Source organism: Tinamus guttatus, unplaced genomic scaffold (genome assembly GCF_059628265.1).
Source record: "Tinamus guttatus ecotype Peru unplaced genomic scaffold, ASM5962826v1 Tinamus_guttatus_pri_ptg000104l, whole genome shotgun sequence".
NCBI classification, from domain to species: Eukaryota; Metazoa; Chordata; class Aves; order Tinamiformes; family Tinamidae; genus Tinamus; species Tinamus guttatus.
In genome coordinates this window covers 4494660-4518681 of record NW_028288638.1, presented here as the reverse complement: position 1 = coordinate 4518681, position 24022 = coordinate 4494660, and the positions used below count along the sequence as shown (strand labels likewise).

General features: G+C 41.4%; 1 protein-coding gene across 1 annotated transcript; it reads right to left on the bottom strand.

Moving 5' to 3' along the window:
• Positions 1 to 628: 628 nt before the first annotated feature.
• On the bottom strand, positions 629 to 22590 carry CRTAP (cartilage associated protein). The gene is made up of 7 exons (XM_010211615.2): positions 22138 to 22590; positions 18924 to 19073; positions 18107 to 18278; positions 15823 to 15951; positions 14339 to 14484; positions 11408 to 11491; positions 629 to 1322 (listed from the first exon to the last, which is right to left on the bottom strand). Exons 1-7 carry the CDS (start codon positions 22588 to 22590, stop codon positions 1263 to 1265), a joined length of 1194 nt encoding a protein of 397 aa, XP_010209917.2. The 3' UTR covers positions 629 to 1262.
• Between the last annotated feature and the right edge of the window lie 1432 nt (positions 22591 to 24022).

The window sequence follows — 24022 nt, the reverse complement described above, 5'->3', positions numbered from 1 at the left end:
AAGAAGAAAAATAAACTAAAAGTATTATAGAACCAAAACAATGCAGATGGGAATAACCTCCCCCAAGCAGCTCCACACCCTTCAGTGGTGGGAATTCCTGGAAAAAAAGGATAGACAAAGATGTATCAAAGATGAAGTTATCTGAGCATTTGATTTTAACTTCTATTTGGCTGAATTAGTGAACAAAAAAAGAGGCATGGAATACTTCTGTCTCTCCTTGATGTAAGCAGAATGAAAACACTTGTAGGACTTGGTCCTTAGACAGGAAAGATAAGAAAGCAGAAGATGAAATTATGGATCCTCTGAGATCCATGGGATTTCTGCTTTTCAGTACACTTGTGTATTCATTCACTGTTCATCTCTAACGCACTGCCTTTGGGACCAAAAATATTTCTGCATAGGACCCTGTGATGAATAAAAATGTCAGTAACTGGCATGTAAATATTTGTCATTATTCCACTTAGAATTGTTTCAGACTTCCCCGCTAAATTTATTCTGGGGATGAAAACTATGCATATTGTCCCACCAGACAGAATAATAAATACACCAATCATCTTTTTTTTATAGATGATTTGCCCCACCTCACATACCTAGGAACCACAAATTGTTTCTGCAGACAGGGTAAGAATTGGAAGGAGGGAGAAGGATTTATTTATTGCGTCATTTCTAGGTGACTTCAGTTTCACATCATGGAATTTTACATAGTTTTTATGAAAGATCAAAACTACATACAGAATTCTCAAAGCAATTTTTAGATCACTAGTTGTGCTTTGTGAATCATCTTCTTTCAATAACATAAAAGTTCTTATTTGTTACACTTTATCATAGAAAAAAAAGTTATACATAAATAATGCAATTACATAGCTCAGAAAGTTTGGAGGAACTGTTGTATCTTTCACAGTTTATGCTCTGATGAAAGTTCTTCAGAATTATCTGCACTGTTATAACTTATTAGAACGACATTGAAATGAGGAATCTTAGTTGTTAGCCCGGAAAATATGAATAGTCTGTTTAGTTGTGTTTGTGTGAGGAAGGAAAGTTCGAGGTGAAAACCCATATGCATAAACTGTGAGCACACACAGTGAAAAGCCACGCTCGTGAAAGAGTCAGTGCAGCATGGCAGTGATCTTTCAGGAGTGGATCTTGTGACACACGATGGCACCTAAAGGAGCAGCTTTGAGGTATATCTAACTGAAACTACAGGCAACCAAAAACAACAGGAGGGAGCACTTTTGTGAAATACTTCATGACATCTTCGCTCATCAGGATTCATTCTTTTCCTCCACTTCTAACAGCTCATCAAGGAATTCCACAACTTCACCCTAAAAAGGATTAAGTTAACAAGATAGGTTAACTCTCTACTGAAAAATGAATGGAAAAATTACTAGTTTAATCAAAACATAAACTGTAATAAACGACAGAACTAACTGGCTTTATGTAACACCCTTCATATAGAAGCTAGCACAAGTTTATAAACTGCTATTAAATGGCCATACAGGGGTTGACCACATTCTTGTAACAACATACAGATCTTTGGGGAAGAAAATGTTACAATTTACAGCAAATCTTGCACTTTTCAGGTATTTAAATAGACAATGAAAGTCTCAAATTTAGAAGTAGAGGTATAAATGATTAAAAAGCCTGTTAAATTAGGAAATGGTTAGAATATGGTAAAATAATAAAGACCTTTAGAAAGTTTCAAAATTCAAAGCAGAAGTGCTTTGTAAAGGACTAACTTTGTATCTCTGTCCGGTCATGTCTGAACTATGACTTCACTTACACCATTCAACATACACCTCTCTTGTCGACCACAAATCTTCATGTGCAATGCAAAAATACAAAGAAAAAGAAATGCTAGAATGTTTTCCATACTGGAAACAAATGCTTTTGTTTTAAATTCAAACTAGAAAAAATACATACATATATATACACATATATGTGGACCTATGATGTAATTTTATAAACTCCACCCTGCTAATATGGGCTGCCAACACAAGATAACAATGTAACTCTCATTTTTTAAACAACTCTTGACTTAGTCATATTTCATATATGATAATCAAATGCGTTCCTGCAATGAAGCTTGAATATTTTGAGTTGTTACTGCCCCACCAGCTGGATTTACTGCCTCTTTACAAGTAACTGGGCTGCAACCTCTCATAATGCTTTTCAAAGTAACACATGGCAGCTTAGGTGAAAAGACAACATCTCAAACTATTTGAAATTGTATGTAGCAACACATCTGCCTGCACACTCAGAAATACTCAGATTTTCCCATTTGCCCTCCAGGCACAGTTCAGAAACAACACTGCCTGAGAGAAGGGAGGCTGCTGGAATGCCTCTGCACATTTTCACTTTTTGATGCAACTCAAATACTGAACCATAAGAGGCGCAGAGTCATTGAAGACGCCTAGCTTTAAATTTCCAACCTCTTATTCTAATTACTACTGTGTTCTGTTAACCTGTTTTAATTTAACTGCTCTTTTTCTCAATTTCCTGCCCATCCTTTTTCCACATAAACTTATGTTCCAGAAAGGTCAAAAAATGTCATTTAGCTTTTCTTCCCAAATGAATCAACACCTTCTGATAGAAAAATATTCTGCTGGAAAATGTGATCAGCTCTTATTCCCTCTTAAGTTTAAAATAATGAGAACTTGTAACACCTGTGTTGAAAGCAAATAATCTTTGCTTGGATGCCAATCTTCCTTCTAGGAAAGCATATATTAGGAGGACTGCAGCTTCAAGACATAAGCAGTTTGAGACTCAAAATTTTTCAAAATTTTCTGATCTGATGAGAAAAGGGCATAAAAAGTTTTTGATCAGTGAAAATAATATGAAGAAATAAGAAACATATTTTTATTTTGAATTCAGCAAGATTAAAGCATTAACTTTACATTCTTCAGAAGTGTGAATAGCAAGAAGAGAAATAAGGAGAATGAAACAAAAATAAAGGTGGGAGGACAGCTGGCTGAAATAACTGGTGTTCTTGTTCCCTGATTCACAGTTCCTTCTTTAAGAACTGTTGAGTTCTTGTTACTGTGAAGTGGTTTTAGGGAGTCCAGAAGTACAGCAATTTATTTTGCTTTGAATTTGTTCAAAACATCTAAGTATCCAATTCAATAAAAAAGCAAGAAAAAGTGCCAGCATTTTCATATTCTCTCCTTGTCCTCCTGGTTGCAGGAAGTCTGGCAATTGGAAAACAGGAATTCAACATTTCTGCACGTTTTTCTTTGTTATATGTATTTTGATTGCTGGAGGAACCCAATGGTGAGAAGAATTCAATACCACTACAGAAACACATAGCAACCCACTAGGTACAACAGCCACTATGTAAGCCATATGTCTTTTTAAAATTACAAAGACAGATCCGAAAAAGAATGTAAGGTCCAGGTATTCTAGCATAGCTCCTAAATCTGCATGCCTAAGCATTTAGGTTGAAGAACTACATTTTGAAGAACTACAAAAAGGCAGGTCTCAAACTCGGTTCTGAGTTAAGAAACTAAGAATAAAGTCATCTATTTAGGGGGCCTCAGATCTAATTTAGATAGACTCTTTATTTTTCAAGGACATATTTTAATAAAACAGTAACAGATATTAAGAAGGATGCCTGTTTTCAGTGTACCTCAAGTGGTAACAGGCTGAAAAGCAAGGTCAGGGAAGAAACATTTGATAACATGGCCTAAAATGAAGTATGATGAAGAGAGCTGTTTCAATATTGTGCCTTTGATAAGTAAACCACCTAGGAACTTAGTTGACTTCATATTATTTTCATGTTCATCAGAAAGACAGAGTTCATGTGTTTTACTTTGACATGTTTGCAAATCCAGAAACAGGTGAAAAAAAAAAAAAACCCGAACCCACAAATTTTAAATGGAAAAGAATGTTTAGAAGCAACAGTCCGAAATAAAACCCTGACTGAAATCTCCATGGTCTGGAACTAATCTCTAAAGGTGGATATGACAAAGCTTTTCTGGCCTAATGAGAAGCACTGTGGAGTAAGAGAGGCTGAAATGTGGCAAAAATATAAAAATTCTTGCTGAAACAATAACTGAATTCAACTGAATAATTGCTTGGATTTTGGTTGTTTTTAAAAAGGCAGAAATACCAGATTATAGTTAAAGACACACAGAAACCCTAGTTAAAACATTCTTGCCTGTGCCTCACTATCAAAATGTAAAACATTTGCATGTTGTTGATATTGTGACTGGCATCCTAATAAAAACGTGATAATGCTATGTCAGAAGAGATGATCACATTGTCATACTAACAGTACTAACAGTACTAACAGAGTACATCGATCACTGTCCTTGCCCCATTAGCACTCACTTGACACAGCATCAGGCATTTTTCCTGACTGAAGTCAGCAAATATTTAATTCCAGGGAAAAAGCCTCCTGCTCACAGGTATCTATGTGCTGGACCATAGACCTGGAGCCTGAAAACCATCCTTTCCCAAGTCTGAGATGTAATACAAGCACCAAGTGAGACCTGGCTCCTCCTGTTGTCTTCCAAGTTCTGCAGGTCCTATGTTAATAGGAAGAACAGCAAGTTGGGAGTCCTGGTTGACAACAAGTTAACTACAAGGCAGCAATGTGCCCTCATGGCCAAGAAGGCCAATGGGATCCTGGCTGCATCAGGAGGAGCGATGCCAGCAGGTTGAGGGAGGGGATCCTGCCCCTCTTCTCACCTCTGGTGAGGCCGCACCTGGAGCATAGGGTGCAGTTCTGGGCTCCCCAGCACAGGAGGGACGTGGATCTTTAGAGAAGTTCCAGTGTAGAGCCATGAAGATGATTAAGGGACTGGAGCATCTATTGTATGAGGAAAGACTAAGCGAGCTGGGCCTGTTTAGCCTGGAGAAGATCAAGAGGGGATCTTGTCAACATGTACAAATACTGAAGAGGGGGAATATAAAGAGGATGTGGCCAAACTCTTCTTGGTGGTGGCCAGCGATAGAACAAGGGGTAGTGGGTACAAATTGAAACACAGGAAGTTTCATCTCCATCCTCAATCATTCCATGATTCTGTGATTCTGGGAAGTTTTACATACAAAGAAAGACAGCTGTAGAGCCATAACTCTTTCTGCTAGAGGGACCAACAGCCACCCACTGTTAATACAGGTTACATAAATATGCTGCTCAGACACAGTGCTGATTTGAATTAGGGTTGTGCAATATATGGCTCACAGCACAATTTAGGAGGTTGGCTAGCAGCTAATAATTCAGTATGAGACATCTGACTAAGCCTGGGGAAGAGGAGGGTGTATGGCAAGGCTAGTACACGCCTGACAGCTAAGCAGCTGACAGCGGGAAAGTAAGTACATGCATGCAGATGTCGTGGCCAGCTGCTGGGAAACACCTCGTGGCTGGCATGTTGCCCCACGGTCCACAGTCACTGCCTCCTGGATTCTGCTGGAGGCCAAGTGCATGTGCTGCAGGAACACCAGGTCTGCCAGCAGCCCGACGACACACAGCCTGGCACCGCACACTCTGCCCTGTCCCAGTCCTGGGATGGTCAGCAGAAGGTGGGAGGGACAGGAAGGATATGTGGAAAAGACAAAACAGGGATAGACTGAAATACGGGAAGTAGGATATCATATGCCAGCAGGAGAAGGATCCCAGACCAGTGCAAGTGGTAGGAAGAAATAGTGAAGCTGATCTGATCACCCAGTGTCTTTAATCATCTGTCAGATATTCAGGGTGGGCACATTGGCTTAGATTGACACCTGAACAAAGGCACAAAAAGAAAGAATGGGGTTTGTACCTCAGTTAGTAGTTCAAGAAGGCCTTAGAGTAAGTTCTTATTATAAGAAATTTTAAAACAGAGTTCTTGATCAACTCTGTATAACCTAACCCACTCTAGTGCAACAAGTACACCAGCTATTATAAGTGAAGCTAGGACATTAGGAAAAAAAAGAAGCCCTAAGAAGGAGGAAAAATACAGACCTCCTCACTTATTGCCCCAAGTTGAATGTCACAATAGGCCAAAAATTGTTACTGACCTTTCCTTATGCAGTATTAAATACTGCATTCACACACAGAAACATAACCTCTTGGACAAAAAAAAACAAAAACAAAAACAAAAACAAACAAACAAAAAAACACAGGAAAAAAAACCTGAAAAACTTTGGAGATTAGCCAGCTATTAAAAAAAAAGAGAGAAATTAGCAACCTACAATACACCAGCTCAGTTACTGTCCACTTGAAACTGATGGTCCGCCACCAACTTTTGTTCAGCCAGCAGCATTTGGACATGGTAGCAATCAGCAGCAGTTGAACTGCTCCCTAACAGAACCAGACGCTTCTCCTTTGCTTGCTAAAACTCAGCACTGCCTTCTGCTTGGCAAATATTAATCATTCCTAGGTCCTTGCCTCCAACTGCAATCTGTTCTGCCCTTTCTCACTGTGGACAGGAAAAGCTCTGGAAAAAAATATTTCTCTTGCAATAACCCATACTTTCCATGCAGATTTGCTGATGGCATTTTGTATAGGGATTCCATATGCACTGGAGTGTAACAGTCTGTTCTGCAGGGAAGTATCAGAGAATATTTAATAATAATGTTCTACAGTGAATTAAGATCTACAGAAAAAGATTTTTAGCAACATGTTTAAAGCATGATCGATTATTAGTGAATGAATTAAAAGCCTTATCCTGACTGATCCAAGAAACTGAGCTTTTACAGACAATACATAGAGACAGGATCATTGTTTGTTTCCTTGTGATCTATGACCCAAAAGGAAAATATTTATCCCACAAAATGTCTCCTGGGTGTTCTTCACAGCAAAAAATTGGATTTTGCCAAAGCTGGGATATCATGAAGATTGGAAACTTGTTCAACAGTGGCACTGACAAATTTGATTCCCTTAAATTTGTGTAACTAGTTGGAGTGGCAACATGGAGCTAGATTCATGAAAAACGCTGTATTTTGTTTGTTTTTCTAATGTGCACCTAGCTTCAAGGACTAATAGCTATTTAGCATGGAAGAAGACAAATGTTTGACATGACAGTGTTTGATATGACACACTGTGGAGAACATGTCCTCTGTAGGCATGATACAGCCCACAAACCAACACCATACAGTCCATTGACCAGTGATAGTTTGAGGGGATATTATTTTACGGTAATGGTAAGATTTGTGTCAATGAGTGTCTCAGACATGATGGCCAAAAGTTTATTCAGCCGTCGATCAAGGAAAAGTTCCTTGATCTAAATTTCAATGAGAATATGAGAGTTCACTGTGACCACCTCAAAGCCATCTTAGAATCCTTCATGAGCAGTAAAGACCAGGCTTGACATTCCTCACATTCTAGCAGGGGAAAAAAAAAATCCCTCAATTCTTTGTGGAGAAAAACTATTTGGCCGTTATCTTGTTTATTTTTCACATACTTAGACTGCAGTGTGCCCCTCTGTCACATGCTTTTAGTTCCCCCCACCCCCAACATTAAGGAAAGCTTAATTTTTCTTTGCATGTATGGTAAATTACTTTTCTCTAATATATTTCCATTTTTTTAACATTGTATATTCTGAAAATACAAATTACTTTCCCAAACACCATGGGAGTTCACCGTATATTGCAGTGATTACAACCACATTTTACAGTAGTCGAATAAACATGCTTTCCTCTTAACAGTTTTGCAATGCCTCTAAAGCATGAGTCAGTCTATTTTCAGAGCGGCTTAAATATTGCTCCCATTGCACTGAAATGGGAAGCCTTCAAGTGGGTTTATTTTTAAGCTCTACTTATGCTCTCTTTGTTGCTTTTTACTGTACATAGAAGGTTAAGAAATCCGGAAAGGTAAAAATCCTCCTAATTTCAGTACCTGCAACTCAGGGACATCCTGCCATTGGTGGTGGCAAGTGGTTTATAGGGAAGGACCAACAGTTTTGACCATCACGTAATGACAGTGGTAAAAAAGGAAGCGGGAAAAGCATGGATGCTTCTGAAGAGAGGCAGCCACATGGGCAGTATCTCCACTAGGAAAAGGTGATGATAAAAATATCTCCTTTTTTTTCCTGCATTGAACAGAAAGCCTTACACTAACAGCTAGCTCTTAAACAGCTGACAACAGTTGTTTTCAGTGTAATGGTGCTATTGTAGCTGTATTGGTCTGAGGTCATTGCCAGGACAGTGTTTATAGGTCTGCTTTTACAACTTTCAGTCAGAAATGCATTTGTATAAATCAAGCGAACATATATAAAGCGAGCTAATAAAGCTGAAAATATGTTGTTTGCAATTATGAACAGAAAAATACACTGAATTCAAATTATTATTTGTTATCAACAATCTACTGGGCCATCATGCCTTGATTCTATTTCACGTTTTCTCTTTCCACCAGTCATTAGTTCAACACTTATTCTCTTTTGCATCATGCTCAGGAATGAAGCACTTAAATCTCAGCTATTATACAGATCAATATGCACATTGTACACAAACAAAAAAAAACAGGATTCAAAAAACAAAACAAAAAAAAAACAAAAAAAAAAACAAGAAGAGGGTCAAAGCTGCCAACAGTTTTTCACCTACTGATTCAGCACTGAAAGAAAATTCACATTGTAGCATCATCACAGCTGAATACTTGCGGGTCGTCTACATTTTAGAGCAGCTAAGTAAAGCTATCCTTGAAAAAAATCTTCAAGAACACTGAATTTAGGGCCAGAAACTTGTCTTATATAATTAGTGTAGTGCTGAAGTTATATCTGCACTAGCTGAATACTGTGCTTTTAACTTCATTTAACTTTGCTATTTAAACCCATGAAATACTAGAAGTTATATCTATTAAAGCCTTTATGTGTTACACATCTAAACTGGAATCAAGGCACATGATTATCCATGACTAGCTAAGATGACAACATGTGTAATGTTCTTTTAATGTCACTGTGGAAAATTCTACAGGGTTATATGATAATAATTACTTTTAAGAAAAAGTAATTTGTAGCAAGTTGGCACTAATATTCTTTGTCACCTCTACTATGTTAAATGTTTGAACTAAAGTTTTTCATTTCCTTGTGGAAAAACATTAATAATGTGAACAAGACAGTATTTCTTGCAGTGACATATGCAAAAATCATTACTACATGTTCCATGTATTACTGGAAGAAGCCACATGTTCTCACTTGCTTTGCTAATGGGATTTAAAAGACACACGGATGATCGGGGACATGGGAATGAAAATTCTAAACAGAGTGGAACTATTTGGGAATGAGCACATATTCACCTAGGAAGAGATCTGCCACACCAATCCTTTTGCTTTGCCACAGTTCTCTCAAGGATTGAAAACTATTTTTTTGCTCAGATTATATTATAGGATTTTTGGCCCCAAGCAACTACACAGACAGCAAACAGGGACCACAAAAACTCACGAATGGCATGATCTGTGGCCCAAGAAGCACATGGTTTAAATAAGCAGAGTGCACTAAAAAGAGGTTGTCTCCATACTTAACAATTTTTAATAAAGCTTTTACTGTAACACCTTATCTGGGTTTTTCATCAGTTTTCTGCATTCCGATAAAGTTTTCTATTCGTGCCAGGAGAAATATTAAAAAAAAAAAATACACTTATACTACCAGGTCCTGCCCCGGACAGCAGGAACTGGAAGGTAACTATTTTATCTTGGTGCTATTCCTGCTCTGTCTGGACACATTGGAAGGTTCCTACAGCCAAGGAGAAATTCTGCTAGCCAGGGATTTATGAGTTCCCTAGCAAAAGCCGGATTCAAGCCAGAATCATGGACTGCCTCCATCCTTCCCAGGTTCTTCAGCCCTAGTAAGTGGGGACACAGAAGCCTTTCCCTGAGAGAGAACAGAAACTACAATGATATTGTGGGCTATAGAATATATGTGAACCCACTGGACTGTTGAACTCAAATATGTTATCCACTGTAATGCTGCTTCTCTGACACTTCTCCCAAAGTTTTACCTTACTTTCCGTTTGCTTCTCTCCTGCAGAAACCAAGGCCATTTGTTGCTGAATTTGTGAAATAGACTACTGGAATGGTGGCGAACACATGAACACTTGTCTATTCTATATACAGAGCTTGAGTCTAAAGATTGTTTCCATAATGTCTTATAATCACATATGGGGAAGGCCCTCACAATGAACTGCTTCCCTCCTTCCTAAATTACTCATCCCTTTGTTTCACAGGTGCAGTTGTGAAAGAAGGAAAAAAAAAGATAAATGACGTTTATGCCTAACATAAGAAAACACTATGAATAAAGCATAGTGTTTACACAAATCAACTGGGGAATATAAAAAAGTGTGCAAGTATTTACACACTCTGGTGGAAGTCAAAAAAAAAAAGACTAGTCTTCATTAAACTTAACTTTATAATAAGCCTATTAAACTGTCTTGCACAAAGTTTTAACACAATGGAAAGACTTCTCAACCTTCGTAACGTCTAGTAATCTCGCAATGGAATTTTATGTCTAGAGTTGTTTTCAGGTCACTAGCATACTGAAAGGCTGCACAAACATATTACTATTTCTCCACTATAAAAAATGCTCTTTCCCTCTGTGCTGGATTATGTAAAAATTGCAAAGGTGATTTCATTTTATAGCATAAAACATCTTTCTCTTTTCTGTTATAACTAAAAACACCTCAGCAGTGCTCGTTACTAGTGTAGAGCCCTACACTGTAATTCAGCATAACTCTTTGTCAGCGCCAGGAGTGAACTATTCCCACATCTGAAGATTTCTTAAACCTTTAAATGAAAGGTCTGAAGACAAAACAAAAAACAACCCAAAGCCTCTAAGATTTATACTTTAATTTCCACTATGGAGGACAAAGAAATATCCTTTCAACAATTTAACTATTTTTCCTGCACAGAAAACCCACATTACATATTTCACATCTAATAGTAGTCATTATATGCCATTTGGCCATGAATTCCAGCAGTTAAAAAGCAAGACTGGGTGATTATAATGTTGCTGTGCAGAAAAAAATAACAGATAACAGGACTTCCCTTTGATAAAACTTATAATTTAGGTGGTTACTTCTGGACAAAATTACACAGATTTTTCAATCTGGTTTAAACTATTCTTTACTTTTGGCGGGGGGGAACAAAAGAAGTTTGATTCATATATATACACACACACACACGCACAACTTTTGTGCCCCCTGGTGTTGTAGCTTGCAAAGTGTTTTTTTGGTCTTGGCAGACTATATTTACTGTTGTGTTAATAGTAATACTGCCCCGCATTCTTTTAAATGGTATATGAGTGATCTAAAGGTCATTGGATTTGCTTCTTATATTGATTTCACAAAATTTAAAAAAAAATAAAAGGTAAACTGGTCAAGACTACAAGGAGATTTTCCATATTAGGTGTGTTCTATAATTCTACCTATATGTAATCATCTTCACTTTAATAATGACTGTTAGGTTTTTTGATTACAGCTTTTTCTCTAGAAAACTCACCTCATCATCATCCATCAAATTCTGCTTTGCAAATTCATACATTTCCAACTGGAGTGTGGTTATGTTGTGGTATCGAACTGCATCCTATAAAACAAACAAACAAACAAATTGCTGTCTTATTTTACAGAGAGAGAGAGGAGTGTCATCACATGTGCTTGAAACAATTCCAGTGAAACTAGATCCAGACTCAGTAGAAAGTACATCCTGGGGATGGAGGGTTAAAACATTTGGGAAAGGAAACAGCAGAACAGCAAGCAGTTTATCCAAGATCTTCCGTGGATGCTTCTAACCATAAGCACCAGTGGTGTGAGAAGAACAAAGCACTCTCCTCTTTCTCGTGTTTCAAAGCGTTGGCTAGCATGGAAAAAAAAAGGAATGAGGCTGCGAGAGCCCAGCAGCAGCCCGAGCCTGCGTTCCAGCGGGCCCAGGCAGTGAGGAGGCCTCGGTCTCCCTGCGTGCTGCTGTACGGCAGCGGGCAGTCCGGGAAAAGGGGCACTGAACTATTCTGCATGACACCGATTCACTCTTCCAGCCTGACTAGCCTGCACCATCCGTCTGTCCCTGCTCTCTGCCTCAGGTTGTTTGTCTGGGCAGCGTAGTCTAACTCAGAGTCAGCTACCCCTATATTTGTAAGCACTGCCCATCTACTTTGCTTATCCCCTTTGCTTATCCTCTTTCAGGGCTAAAACCAGGAGACTCTTCCACAAGGACACCCTTAGGGCCAGAACCAAAGGCTTTTCTGAAATTAAGTGAGAGGCATTATGCTTTCTCTGGTGACCAGGACAGAATCATAGAATCATAGAATCATAGAATGCTTAGGGTTGGAAGGGACCTCTAGAGATCATCTAGTCCAACCCCCCTGCATACGCAGGGACACCTAGAGCACGTGGCACAGGACTGCATCCAAGCGGGTTTTGAAGATCTCCAGAGAAGGAGACTCCACAACCTCTCTGGGCAGCCTGTTCCAGTGCTCTGTCACCCTCACTGTTAAGAAATTTTTCCTTAAGTTCCTATGGAATTTTTGATGTTTCAGTTTCCGGCCATTTCCTCTAGTCCTATCAGTGGCCACCACTGAAAAGAGACCATCCCCGTCCTCTGCACTCCCTCCCTTGAGGTATTTATATACACTGATTAGATCCCCTCTCAGCCTTCTCTTCTCCAGGCTGAACAGGCCCAGCTCCCTCAGCCTCTCCTCATAGGGCAGATGTTCCAGGCCCCTGATCATCCTTGTAGCCCTGCGCTGGACACTCTCCAGCAGCTCCACATCCCTCTTGTACTGTGGAGCCCAGAACTGGACACAGTACTCCAGATGCGGCCTCACCAGGGCTGAGTAGAGGGGCAGGATCACCTCCCTCGACCTGCTGGAGACGCTCTTCTTAATGCAGCCCAGGATCCCATTGGCCTTCTTGGCCACGAGGGCACACTGCTGCCTCATGGTCAACTTGTCGTCCACCATGACACCCAGGTCTTTCTCCGCAGAGCTGCTCTCCAGAAGGTCGGTTCCCAGCCTGTACTGGTGTCTGGGGTTATTCCTCCCCAGGTGCAGGACCTTGCACTTGGCCTTGTTGAATTGCATGAGGTTTTTCACCGCCCAGTTGTCCAGTCTGTCCAGGTCCCTCTGGATGGCAGCACAGCCCTCTGGGGTATCGGCTACTCCTCCCAGTTTGGTATCATCAGCAAACTTGCTGAGGGAGCACTCTGTGCCTTCATCCAGGTCATTGATGAATAAATTGAACAGGACTGGACCAAGGACTGACCCCTGGGGGACCCCACTAGCCACAGGCCTCCAACTAGACTCTGCACCGCTGATCACCACTCTCTGGGCCCTGCCATCCAGCCAGTTCCTAATCCATCTCACTGTGCACTCATCTATCCCACACTTCCGGAGCAAGTGACTTCTGTTTCTATTTAGACAGATCAAAGTACAAGAAAATACAGATGTGTGCATTTAATATTTTATATTTAAAAATTAAATTATCTGTAATCCCCAAATCCTGAGAAATTATTGATGAAACATTCAGAGTTAATGAATGTTGTTCTGTTCTGTCATTCTTGTTGTGTCTTTTCTGCACACGTGTGCCAAATCCGCTTGTGTTTTGATGTTTTATACTGTTGCTAAATCCCTCCTTCTCACCAGTGAGGTCAAGCATTGTCTCCAGTATGACTACAAAGTGCAGTTTTATTCTGAAGAGTAGTGGCATCCAAGTGGTCCCTTTCCCATGCAAGTGCAGACCCCCTACTACTGCCTGAAAGTACCAAATGAATTTTCATTGCATTCTGCCTCTGAGGCAGATGGGGATTTCCTGTATGCAGATATGGCGAGTCTTGCACCTAAGTCAGCAACTGTCCACAAGCAAAAAGCACTCAAAAGGAGCAGTATTTTTGTCTTGAGATGGCTGTCCCGAGAGGAAGCAATGTGCAGTCCTCAAATGACTCTTCTAACTTGGATAACTGGATGCAATATGGCCACCCAGCTTTGTTCTAAACTGAGTAAGTGGAAAGTGGGTTCAGTTAGGGTTATCTTACCCAGACAATTCCAATGCCAGCAGAACCTGAAATAACAAATAGGCAAGCAACTGCACCTTGGCAAATAACAAATGATTGATATCACGAGCGACTGGAGTGAACTTTTCATCAGGAGATTGCAGTGACCAGCTATTTTACTAATCTGGGTTGATAAGGACACAGACATACCATGTGTCTACCATGTGTGGTAGACAAGGGTCAGTGAGAATTTGCTCCTTCTATTGTATCTTATTTCAGCATAAAGGGAAAAACTATAATAACATTACACAGTATATTTCTGTGCACACTCTCCACATGGTTTTAATAAAACAGTTGCTTTTAACACCAGAACCTCTAGATAACTTTTTTACTACCCACTGGTTTCCAGGGCATGTGCCCAGAAGGCATTTTGAATCATTCACCTACCGATCTGGGCTGAAAATCTTCTTCCTTGAGTCCCCATTTGTCTTTATGGTATTGATAATAGACCATGTTCTGTTTCATTACTTCATCTTTTTGGTCAAACAGAAGGTAACTAGCAGCACAGGAGGCTGCATTCTTCATGTCATTCACTAATGAAGGAAAGGAGAAACAAACAAACAAAAACAGACAAGGTAAATGAATAAAAAGGGCAGAAAAACTTTGCCCAGAAAACCTCTGATGGAAATAGGACCAATTCTTCACCTCCTCACCAGCTTCACTAAAAAAATAAACAAGCAATTGCTTCCCAGAAAGAATACGCTATTTTTCTGTTCCAAACCATGAAAGGCCACAGATTTGAAAGTGAGGACTGCTTACAAGCCTGTAATGGCAGTAAGGGCAATATGTGTTCTTCACAGTGCAAGTATCTCCTCATGAAACTACATAATTCATTGAATGTTTTATCTATCAAATATACAATCACTGTACACTAGCACACTATAATTTTCCTTCAGTTCCCTCTTTCTTCAAAACCCATCTAGCCCCATGTGCCTCCATTCAAACATGATTACAATAATTCACTAGGAAAAGAGGCGATGCTATGAGAAACTCTCATGAGCTCCTCTGTGGAAAAAAAATCTCACTAGTAAATCAAGAACTGAATATTCATTCAATGGCTGGTGTTGTGTTCAAGGTGTTGCCTTGAAATCAGTTTTTCCTTCTTCGCAGCTGAATCATGGAAGCTAAAAAAGTTCTTGTTAGAACTATACATTCAGCTGTTTAATAACCATGCGGGCCTAAAACCTTGACCACCATGGTGGTGTTTTTTTTGTTTGTTTGTTTTTAGTAACAGTGTCACCACTTAGTGGCTACAAAATGAGCCTGTGTTATTGCACGGGTGTATTCCAGTGAGCTTGTGTTATTGCATGGGTGTATTTCAATGAGTAGGAAGTGGCTGATAATCTTTACCCTAGGGTGTCACATAATGAACTACTTCAAAATGCCAGAAGAGCTCATTTCAGTACCTAAAACAGACATGATGAAATTTCATCAGTTATATGAAGCTCTGAAAGGGAAAAGTAACTTGTTCTTCCAGTGGCTATCGTAAAGAATGATGGGCAACATGTTACACCCTATCACACTTATTCTGTAACCATTTCATTTTTCCAAGTGAGACCAGTCACAAACACATATGAAAATGGAGGGACTTGGGCCTGAGCAGTATCCAGCCTTTATGCGACCATATTCAGCAATTTAATTTGTCATTGATAATTTTATGAGCAAGGGAGGAATACATAAGTTTCTCTCACATGTCTGTTAACTGCAGCTATACAGCAAGAAAAAGACCCCAGATATCTCATGAAAGTCCCAGGAAAGGTTAAAATACAGATTTCGGAGGCTATTATTTACATTCCAAAGCATTGTAACTAGAGAGAAAAGACTCTCAAGGACTCTCAAATGTTATTTAAGCCCATAAAATCACTACTCACATTTATAATAAGCAAACTGTAAGTAATGGTACATGGTTGCCACAAATTTCTCGACAACAAAGCCTCCTATAATGGGTGTCAGATTGCTCTCACACTGAATTTTGCATCCAAGGACTTCAATATAATGATCTAGAAGGAAGAAAACACAGGAAATGGATGGAGCACAATGAATTATTATATTCCCTCCCACTAGCTACACATTAAGCTTTGGCCTTTAAAAGCTCTCCTGGGTCCTATGCAGCTGAGGCAGCTGCCTGGAAGTACCGAACATCTACAGTTCCATCTGAAGCACATATCAAGTGCTGCTACTCAGCCCTTCTGTAGAAGTCATTAGGGTTTGGATTTCAAACGTATCAAAGCTGCAAACCAAGAGAACTAATAGCTATGCTTCACTGACACCTACAGGCAGTTCGCCTTGTAGGTTTTTTATAAAGTGTTACAGAGTACTGCATTATTTCATGTGAACTTAGCGGGGCTATCTTTTGATGTTTGACAGTCTTTGTAATTTCATTAAATTGTTGCATAAGTAAGGTCTACACACTGCTGAGTACAACACTCTCACAGAGAAAGATACAAGATAATCATCTTGTAACCCTCCAGAGATGGCAGCATTTGTCCCAGTTTGTATGTTTTGAAGGGGAAGACAGACACAAAGATGCTGCTCAATACAGAGCAACTCTCAACCAGAAAGCTTTGAACATCAAGCTCACACACTTACCCAGCCTACAAAAGCTTGGTATAATAGGATAGGTGATCTTACCTTCGAGAAAATACATTCCTAGAAAATCTTCCGTGGGAGAGCTTCCAAGACTCCCCAGGATGAGTAACTTTAAGCAACAACACCTAATATACATTTTGAACCCTGGGTTTCCCTATTTGCCACATGTGGTAGGTTAAGCAAGTTATACTAAGGTTTGCAGCAAGCCACTGGCAAAAACAGTGGAAGAACAAAGGCTCCTTCCCCTGTTTTGATCTCTGGCAAATACTAGCATGAAGAACTTTGAAGCTAACTGAGTGTTTGGCCAAATTAAATTGCTAGGATTTTACAAGAGCATTGGAATCTCCAAACACAGTAGTGTGTGCTTCCAGCTAGCACTGAAGCTTTTTATCACTGCAAGTAAATTTGAATTTTCTTACCTCACAGATGAGGCTAAAATACTTAAAATAAACATGGCCCTGAGGATACCATGTGGTACTGCCACATCTTCCCACCATTATTGCTAGAATTGTCCTTTCATTCCAAGCCAGAAGACGAAGGGTGATGGTAAGCAACATTGCACAGCTGGACATGGACACAGCAGAGGACCCATGGTTACTCTTTACAGGAACTTGGGAATTATCTGGATGGCAGCGCTCTGGGCTACTTAGGGAGAAAGCTTGTGTTCATGCTTTCCTGCCTGTGATGCAACCTCCATCCCTCTTCTGGTGTCTTAAACACCTGCCTGCTTTGCCTACAACAAATCAAGGCTTAGGGAATAGCCTGCAGTAGTCATTCCATGTTACCTATACAGGTGGACAAAGGCTGTACACTGAGATATTGAAGAGCTGTTCTTATGTTGACTTATTTGACAAAAGTTCCTTCCCTTTAGGGCAAAACCTTGGGCTTGTTTCGATCTTGTCAACTTGGAAATTCTGTTGCATTTTTCATGCTTTAAAATGTAATGAAAAAAAACCCATGCATTCTCCACACAAATATTGCAAACAACACTAAGCCCAGAGCTTTGAGAAAATAACCTGTTTCTTTTGCTACTGAAAAGCACGGGAAATGCATACATGCCATTTTGACAACAATCATGAAAGGCGATATCCCTCTTCCTTTGCAACACAGTGAATTTTCTGAAGTTACATATCTGTGAGCAAAACTGTACTGCAGGACAGATTAAAAAAGGAGCAACAGAAATTTGTCATATTTACCAGAAAGGAGATATTGACACCAGTGATGCTGCAATCAGATGCTTTTTTTGGCAGGCAAGCTAAACACTGAGCTTCAAACTGATAATGAAATTATGGTCTAGAGATTTGACTGGATGGAATAGTTGTTACTATTTATACATCCATTTTATTTTTACACACATTAAATTCCATTTAATCTTCTGACATCCTCCTCATATATGTTACATTAAAAAAAAAAAAAGTAAACAAGAATTCAATCAGTTTTTAGTAGCTCTAATACATTCATATTGGCCTACACTGAGCAGGGGGTCCTGATAACTCAATCTAAGGATAAACTGAAATGCACTTTCAGCACATTTTCTTTTCTTACCATTCTCACCTACCCACTCACCTGCAATGGAGAGATAGAACTCTTTAAAATCTTTGATCTCCCGGGAACCTTCACAAGCTGCTGTGCAGTCGTCGTAGGCTTTGAAGAATTCAGGAAGAGCCAGCTCCATGTCCGAGATGGACGTTCTCCAGTTGTCACCGTTGTATGCTCTCACAGCCCTCACAAAGAGATTCTGAAAAAAGGGCAGGAGTGTCAACTAGTGGGAAGTTATCTGTGAAAAGCTGTGTGGAAATGTTGGAACATCGAGTACCAAATGTCTTTTCCTTTGAATTACGAGAATTCAAACACAGTAAAAGAGATGGCTGTATTTCTGAATTACTATATAAGTAATTAACAAGCTGTTATTCAGTTTACATGAGGACAACAAACACAGATGATTAAGGGATTTTCCCACATATTTACTGGTAGGGTATGTAATTCCATTTCAGATTAATGGAAAAAAACTGCTAGACAGAGGTAACTGTGTGATTCTAAAGCAAGGATTTTGATGAAGATTTTCCATGCAGTCTGAGCACTAAGTATCTTAAATATTTTAAGCTGTGCTGCTGCAGCACTCACACATTTGAATAACCCCATACTGTATGTGTGTAACCTCCTTAGCTGTATGTGATTTGCTGAGACTTATAGAGCAGTGAAAAGCACAAGAGGTGGGAAATACTGAATGTGTGAAGAAGGCAGAACAGAGGTGACTGAGAAAAATGAGAAGGAAAGTAGCATAAGACCTTAGAATATGTAGGCAAACTAGATCATTGAATCTCACACTGTAAGATAAGTAATAAAAAAGTTCCCAAAGACCAGATATGAATAAAAAGCATACCTCATAAGGCTTTGTTTCCAAGTCCTTAATATGCTCCTCAGCATCAGGCATAGTCTTATAGTAGGCCATATTTCTCTGCATCATTTCATCATCCGGATGCTTCATAAGAAATGTGTGAGCTGCTGCAATAGCTTTTGGAAGGTTATTAGCCTAAACAGGGATTGGAGGCAGAGGGGGAAGGGGGAAGGAAGAGGAAAAAAAAAAGGCTAATTGAAAAAGCAGCCTCAGAGTTTCCCAGTGTTTGTCAATAAACTTTCCTTCAGTCTCTGTTTTCCCACACTTTTACTGAAACCAGAGTCCTGGTGGATACAAAGTATCATAAATCTGATACTCTGCCTCTCAGTACTGCTACTACATACACCACTGTGAACATTTCATTCTCTTTTTCATTTTAAAAGCCTATTATCCCTGAAAACAAACAAACAAACAAAAAAGACCCACACTTCTTTCCTCTCCCGTCTCCGTTGCTGATAAAGGTGTCAAGGTACAATACCATCCTGTTGTTCCTGTGCAGGATAAATCACACATCAATTACTGATGTTAACCCATAGACACTGGGAAGGAGTCATCACTTACCACGTTTTCATGGCATTTCATGGCTTATTTGTGTAGCAGAATAGGGGAAAATATCACAATAATGTACCTTCTTAATGATGGTGTAAACTTACAAACTGCATCTATTACACATTTTTAAACTAACCATGTTGCAAACTTTAAATTACAGATACTTTGTCAAGTATGTGTTCCTCATTTGCAACTAGGTATATGCCAAATATGTTCTGTGCATTTATAGTATTTGTATGCCTATAAATATACATAAGTATATACTACATATATTTATGTAGAGAGAGTGAAAAAGTTTTAAGTATTTGTCAAGTATTAAAACCTTTTCTCTTGTTAGAAAAGATCCAAATCAACATTTCCAAAATGTGTACATGCACATGACAATACAGAGTTTCACCTAGCTGCTGAAACAGCTTATGGAAAAAGTACATACAAAGCTAGGAGCAAGAATCACAAGCATGTGTGCGCACTCCTCCATTTGCATCCATAAAAAGTACTCTTTCATTTCAGAAAGAAATCTGAGAGACTCCTACACCACAGATACATTCCAGTCCTAACATTGCTCTTGCTGCTGTGCTGCTCCAAGCGTCAGGGCGCTGGAAGGATGCCAGCTGCACTTCCTGCCTGTCCCAAAACCAGGCACTTCCAGGCAGCCTCCACGCTGTTAAATGCAAATCTCAGCTGCACTTTCGTCAAATGTCTATGATCTCTTGTGCCTTATGCTTTAATGTTCTTTGCTGGTAGGCTGACAGATACTATGTTTTTGCTTAGTCCGTGATTTACCCTTGGTTTCAACTTTCACCACTTTAAAAAAAAAAAAAATGTAGAAACACATTCTTAAGTAAACTCAGCAGCCTTGAGAAAGACAGTCCTCCAGAGGAGCATGCAGCAGCACAGAAACATCTGCTCCCAGGATCTAAGACGTGGCAAAATTTCACTATTGAACACACCTGAATAAATACAAAATCACTCTAAAAATATTACATACAGCACCCCCTTTCCCATCCCCTTTTCCCTACATTTAAATGATGTCATGGGAAAAAAAAAAAAAAAAAAAAAAGAGAGAGAGAGAGAAAAAAGACATTCCTTCTTCAGCAAACCACCGGCCAGGCAAATCCCTGTGTACGTAGTAGCGGGTATCTGTGAAAAATCCCGAGTATGCTGAACCCATTCAGAACTCTCCAAGCGAGAGGTAAGAGCTCAGCAATGGAGATTTGGAAAGAGAAACAGCAAACTGCACCTCACAAGTCTACTGCAAATGTGAGCAAAAAATATGATCAAACAAGAGGGAGAGGGGATTTCTCCAATTTCCCTTTTGCATTCATATCTGCCAGTTACTGAATTGTACTAATTGTAAAATAAGTGCAGCAATAAATGGAAACATTTGTGATGATGTCATCTTGGGACTAGTATATTGATCTGGGAAATAGGAGAGGGACTGCCCATTCCATTAGCCAGAAGAAATGTCCTGGATTAATACAGTCTGTTCCCTAACCTCTGTGCAGAGGCTTTAGGTAAGTTTTGCAGTACAGTTTGACAGACCCCTCTCCAAGTCTCCAGCTGTCCTATTTATTTGAAATTGAAGTAACTGTAGTAGCTGAAGGATGGAGTGAGTGAGGGATGGACCATCATTTAGAGAGTGACAAAAGATGAAAATGAGGAAGGAGTGAGAAAACAGAACTGCATCTTGGGCGGGAGGATGAGAAGTTAGAAATACGTGATGAAATCTCATAAAAGAGATGCCCCCAACCTTGACTGACCTTAGAGCAAAAAGTAAATACTATTCCAGTTAGCGCGACTGTCATATTTCAGGACTGATTTTAACTCTGTACTTGAAAGAACTGGAAAAGAAGAGAGCAAGTGAGGTGGTTGGAAAAGCTGAGGGAGAGGAAGCAGTGGAGAACGACAGTAAGTGTGAATAGGTTTTAAAGAATGGTTTGGAGAAATTAAGGCAAATGCAAAGGTAAGAAGGACTGGGGTATGAACTGCAGGATCTGGTGGCTGGAAACTGTGGAAGAACGGGACACTAGCTTAGGTGATTTGCTGGATAAGTTGTGGGCGAGGCAGGGAGGAAAAGGTGAAGAAAGTTCATGCTGGCACCATGTAGGCAAATAGGGGGAAAGACAAAGCACCAGCTGATCCATGATGGGTCATGCACAGGCGAGTGGAAGGAACAGGCTGAAAGATTTGCTGGGTAGATGAAGGTGCATGGGATCGGCCTCCCAGGAGGGATGGAGGGAGGGAGGGAGACATGGCTGGGGATAGGACAGAGCAGGGGCAAGAAGGAGAAGCAAAGCAGGACAGCTAGGTGTTCGAGAACAAGGCGGTCTGGAAGACGTGGTGGGGAATGAAACAGCCTAGGAGAACCTGCTGTGAAGGCCAGACTGCAAATAGGCAGGATGAGGCATTTCTCAAGCATCCCCACAGGCCACACAAGGCGACGGATGGCGCACTGGGCCACACCATGCCCTCCATCCCTGCTGTGATGCCTCTGCGTCACACGAGCAGCTTCGCTTGCCTCCCAGGTTGGTTGCACAGCCCCACCAAGGACATGGTGAGACATCACCAGGGCTGAGTACAATGGCCAGAGGCGCAAGGAAGATGTAAGGAGGGAAGGGATGGAGGAAGGTGAAGGAGCGCTGGGCCGTACCTTGAAGTAGGCGAACTGCAGGTACTTGTAGGGCTCGCGGCGCTGGAATTCGTCGAGGAGCTCCCGGGTGGGCTGCGCCTGCCGGAAGGCGGGCAGCCCCTGCTTGCAGCGCCGCAGGCACTGCGCCCGCCGCAGCACGCCGGCCAGCAGCCGCAGCTCCGCCAGCGCCCCAACGCCATCGCCCTGCGCCTCGGTCGGCGTCGCCTCGGCGGCGGCCGCGGTGCAGTTGCGGTGGCAGAAGGCCTCGCTGTCGCGCAGCAGGCGGTAGAGCCGCATGCTGACCTCGAGGTAGCTGACGCTCTCGGGCCAGTTCTCGGTGCTGTACTGGTCGAGGCCGTAGCGGTAGGCGGACTCGAGCGGCATGAGCTCGTCGCGCGGGAAGCTGCGGAAGCTGTAGCGCTCGTACTGCGCCGCCGCCGCCGCCAGCAGCGCCGCCAGCAGCGCCCGCCACATCCCGCCGGCCCGGGCCCGCCGCCGCCGCCACCACGTCGCCTTCGCGGGCGGGACGGGGCGGCGCCGCGGGCGGGACGGGGCGGCCCCGCCGCGGGCCCAGGGGCGCGGCCGGGCCCGGGCAGCGCCGGCCTGCGGGAGCCGCTGCCGGCATAACGAGAGTGCTCCAGAGCGGCGCGATAACGCGTTCTGTTCTGTTCTGTTTTGTTATATTACTTTATATTATTTTATTTTATATTACTTTACGGGGTTTGGGACTTTTCCCCCTCATCAAGTGGAGCCTGGGGGAGAGGGTGACAAGCTGGAAACTTTATTTTAAAACTGTGTCGTAGCAGCCCAGAGGTAGAGCAGTGTTGCTGGTAGAACGGGTCGGTGCCACATCAAGCCAAGCGCTGCCTAAGGAGGAAGGGGTCTTCCCAAGAAAAAATAAAGCGCACCAAGAAGCTGAAGGGAGAATTAATCTGAAGATTTCTGAGAACTGACCAAAAGGCACTGAATTGGAAAATGAATAAACACAAAATTCTCAAACTAGTGCTGACGGGGTAGCACTATTCATATTATTTAACTATAGGATAATTTATATTTTTTCAGAGTACCCTATAGTGCTGCAGAATGTGTGCAGTGTGTGCAGAAGAAAGCTCAGGCAGGTAGGTGACATGGCAAACCCTGGTGTCATGTCTCTGTAGGATCTGTAGGATCATGTCATACACTGGACATGGTGCTTTTATTTTACTTTTTCCTGCCCCCTCCCTCGTTTTTTTGCCGATTTCCCTACAAAGCCTCATGCAGGAAGCAGAAAGTGGCCGTGTTGGGGTTGTCTTCTCCCTGCCAGCAACACGGTGTGCTGGCATGACATCTGTACAAGCAACAGGCTGTTCCTCCGGGCTTGGAAACTGGAACCTCAGGAATGAGGAAACAGTATCCCAGGCGGTGCAGGGTGAGGCCTCCAGTGCTGCTCCCAGGTGGGCCCTGCCCTGGGCCACTTTCAGAGGTAGCTGGCCATCTCCTGTGCCAGGATGGAAACAGAGGGCCTCCTTTTCCACTTCTTTGGCATGGAAAAGGAGGAGGTGCAAGAAGGCAGCAGGGCAGCATGGGAATATGCTGGTGTCCCAGGAGGTGGCAGGGTGCTGAGCTCACCGATCCTGCAACAGCAGCGAGGGAGGCTGTGAGGCAGTCTGGAGGCCTGAGGCTGGTGCATCTGCATTGAATTGATGGTGCTTGAGAGGCAATTTAGCCAAAAGGCAATTTTGTGTGAGGCCAGCAAAGGGGAATAGGTTAGATAGGTGAGGTAGCCATTGAGGTAGTGCAGGCAAAATTAATGTGTTAAGAAGCTCTTGCCATTCAGCAGAGCAAGAAAGGAAGTATCAGGGACGTAATGTCAGGAGCATGACGCGGCAATGTGATCCATAACAGGAGAGAAATAAAAACTACAGCA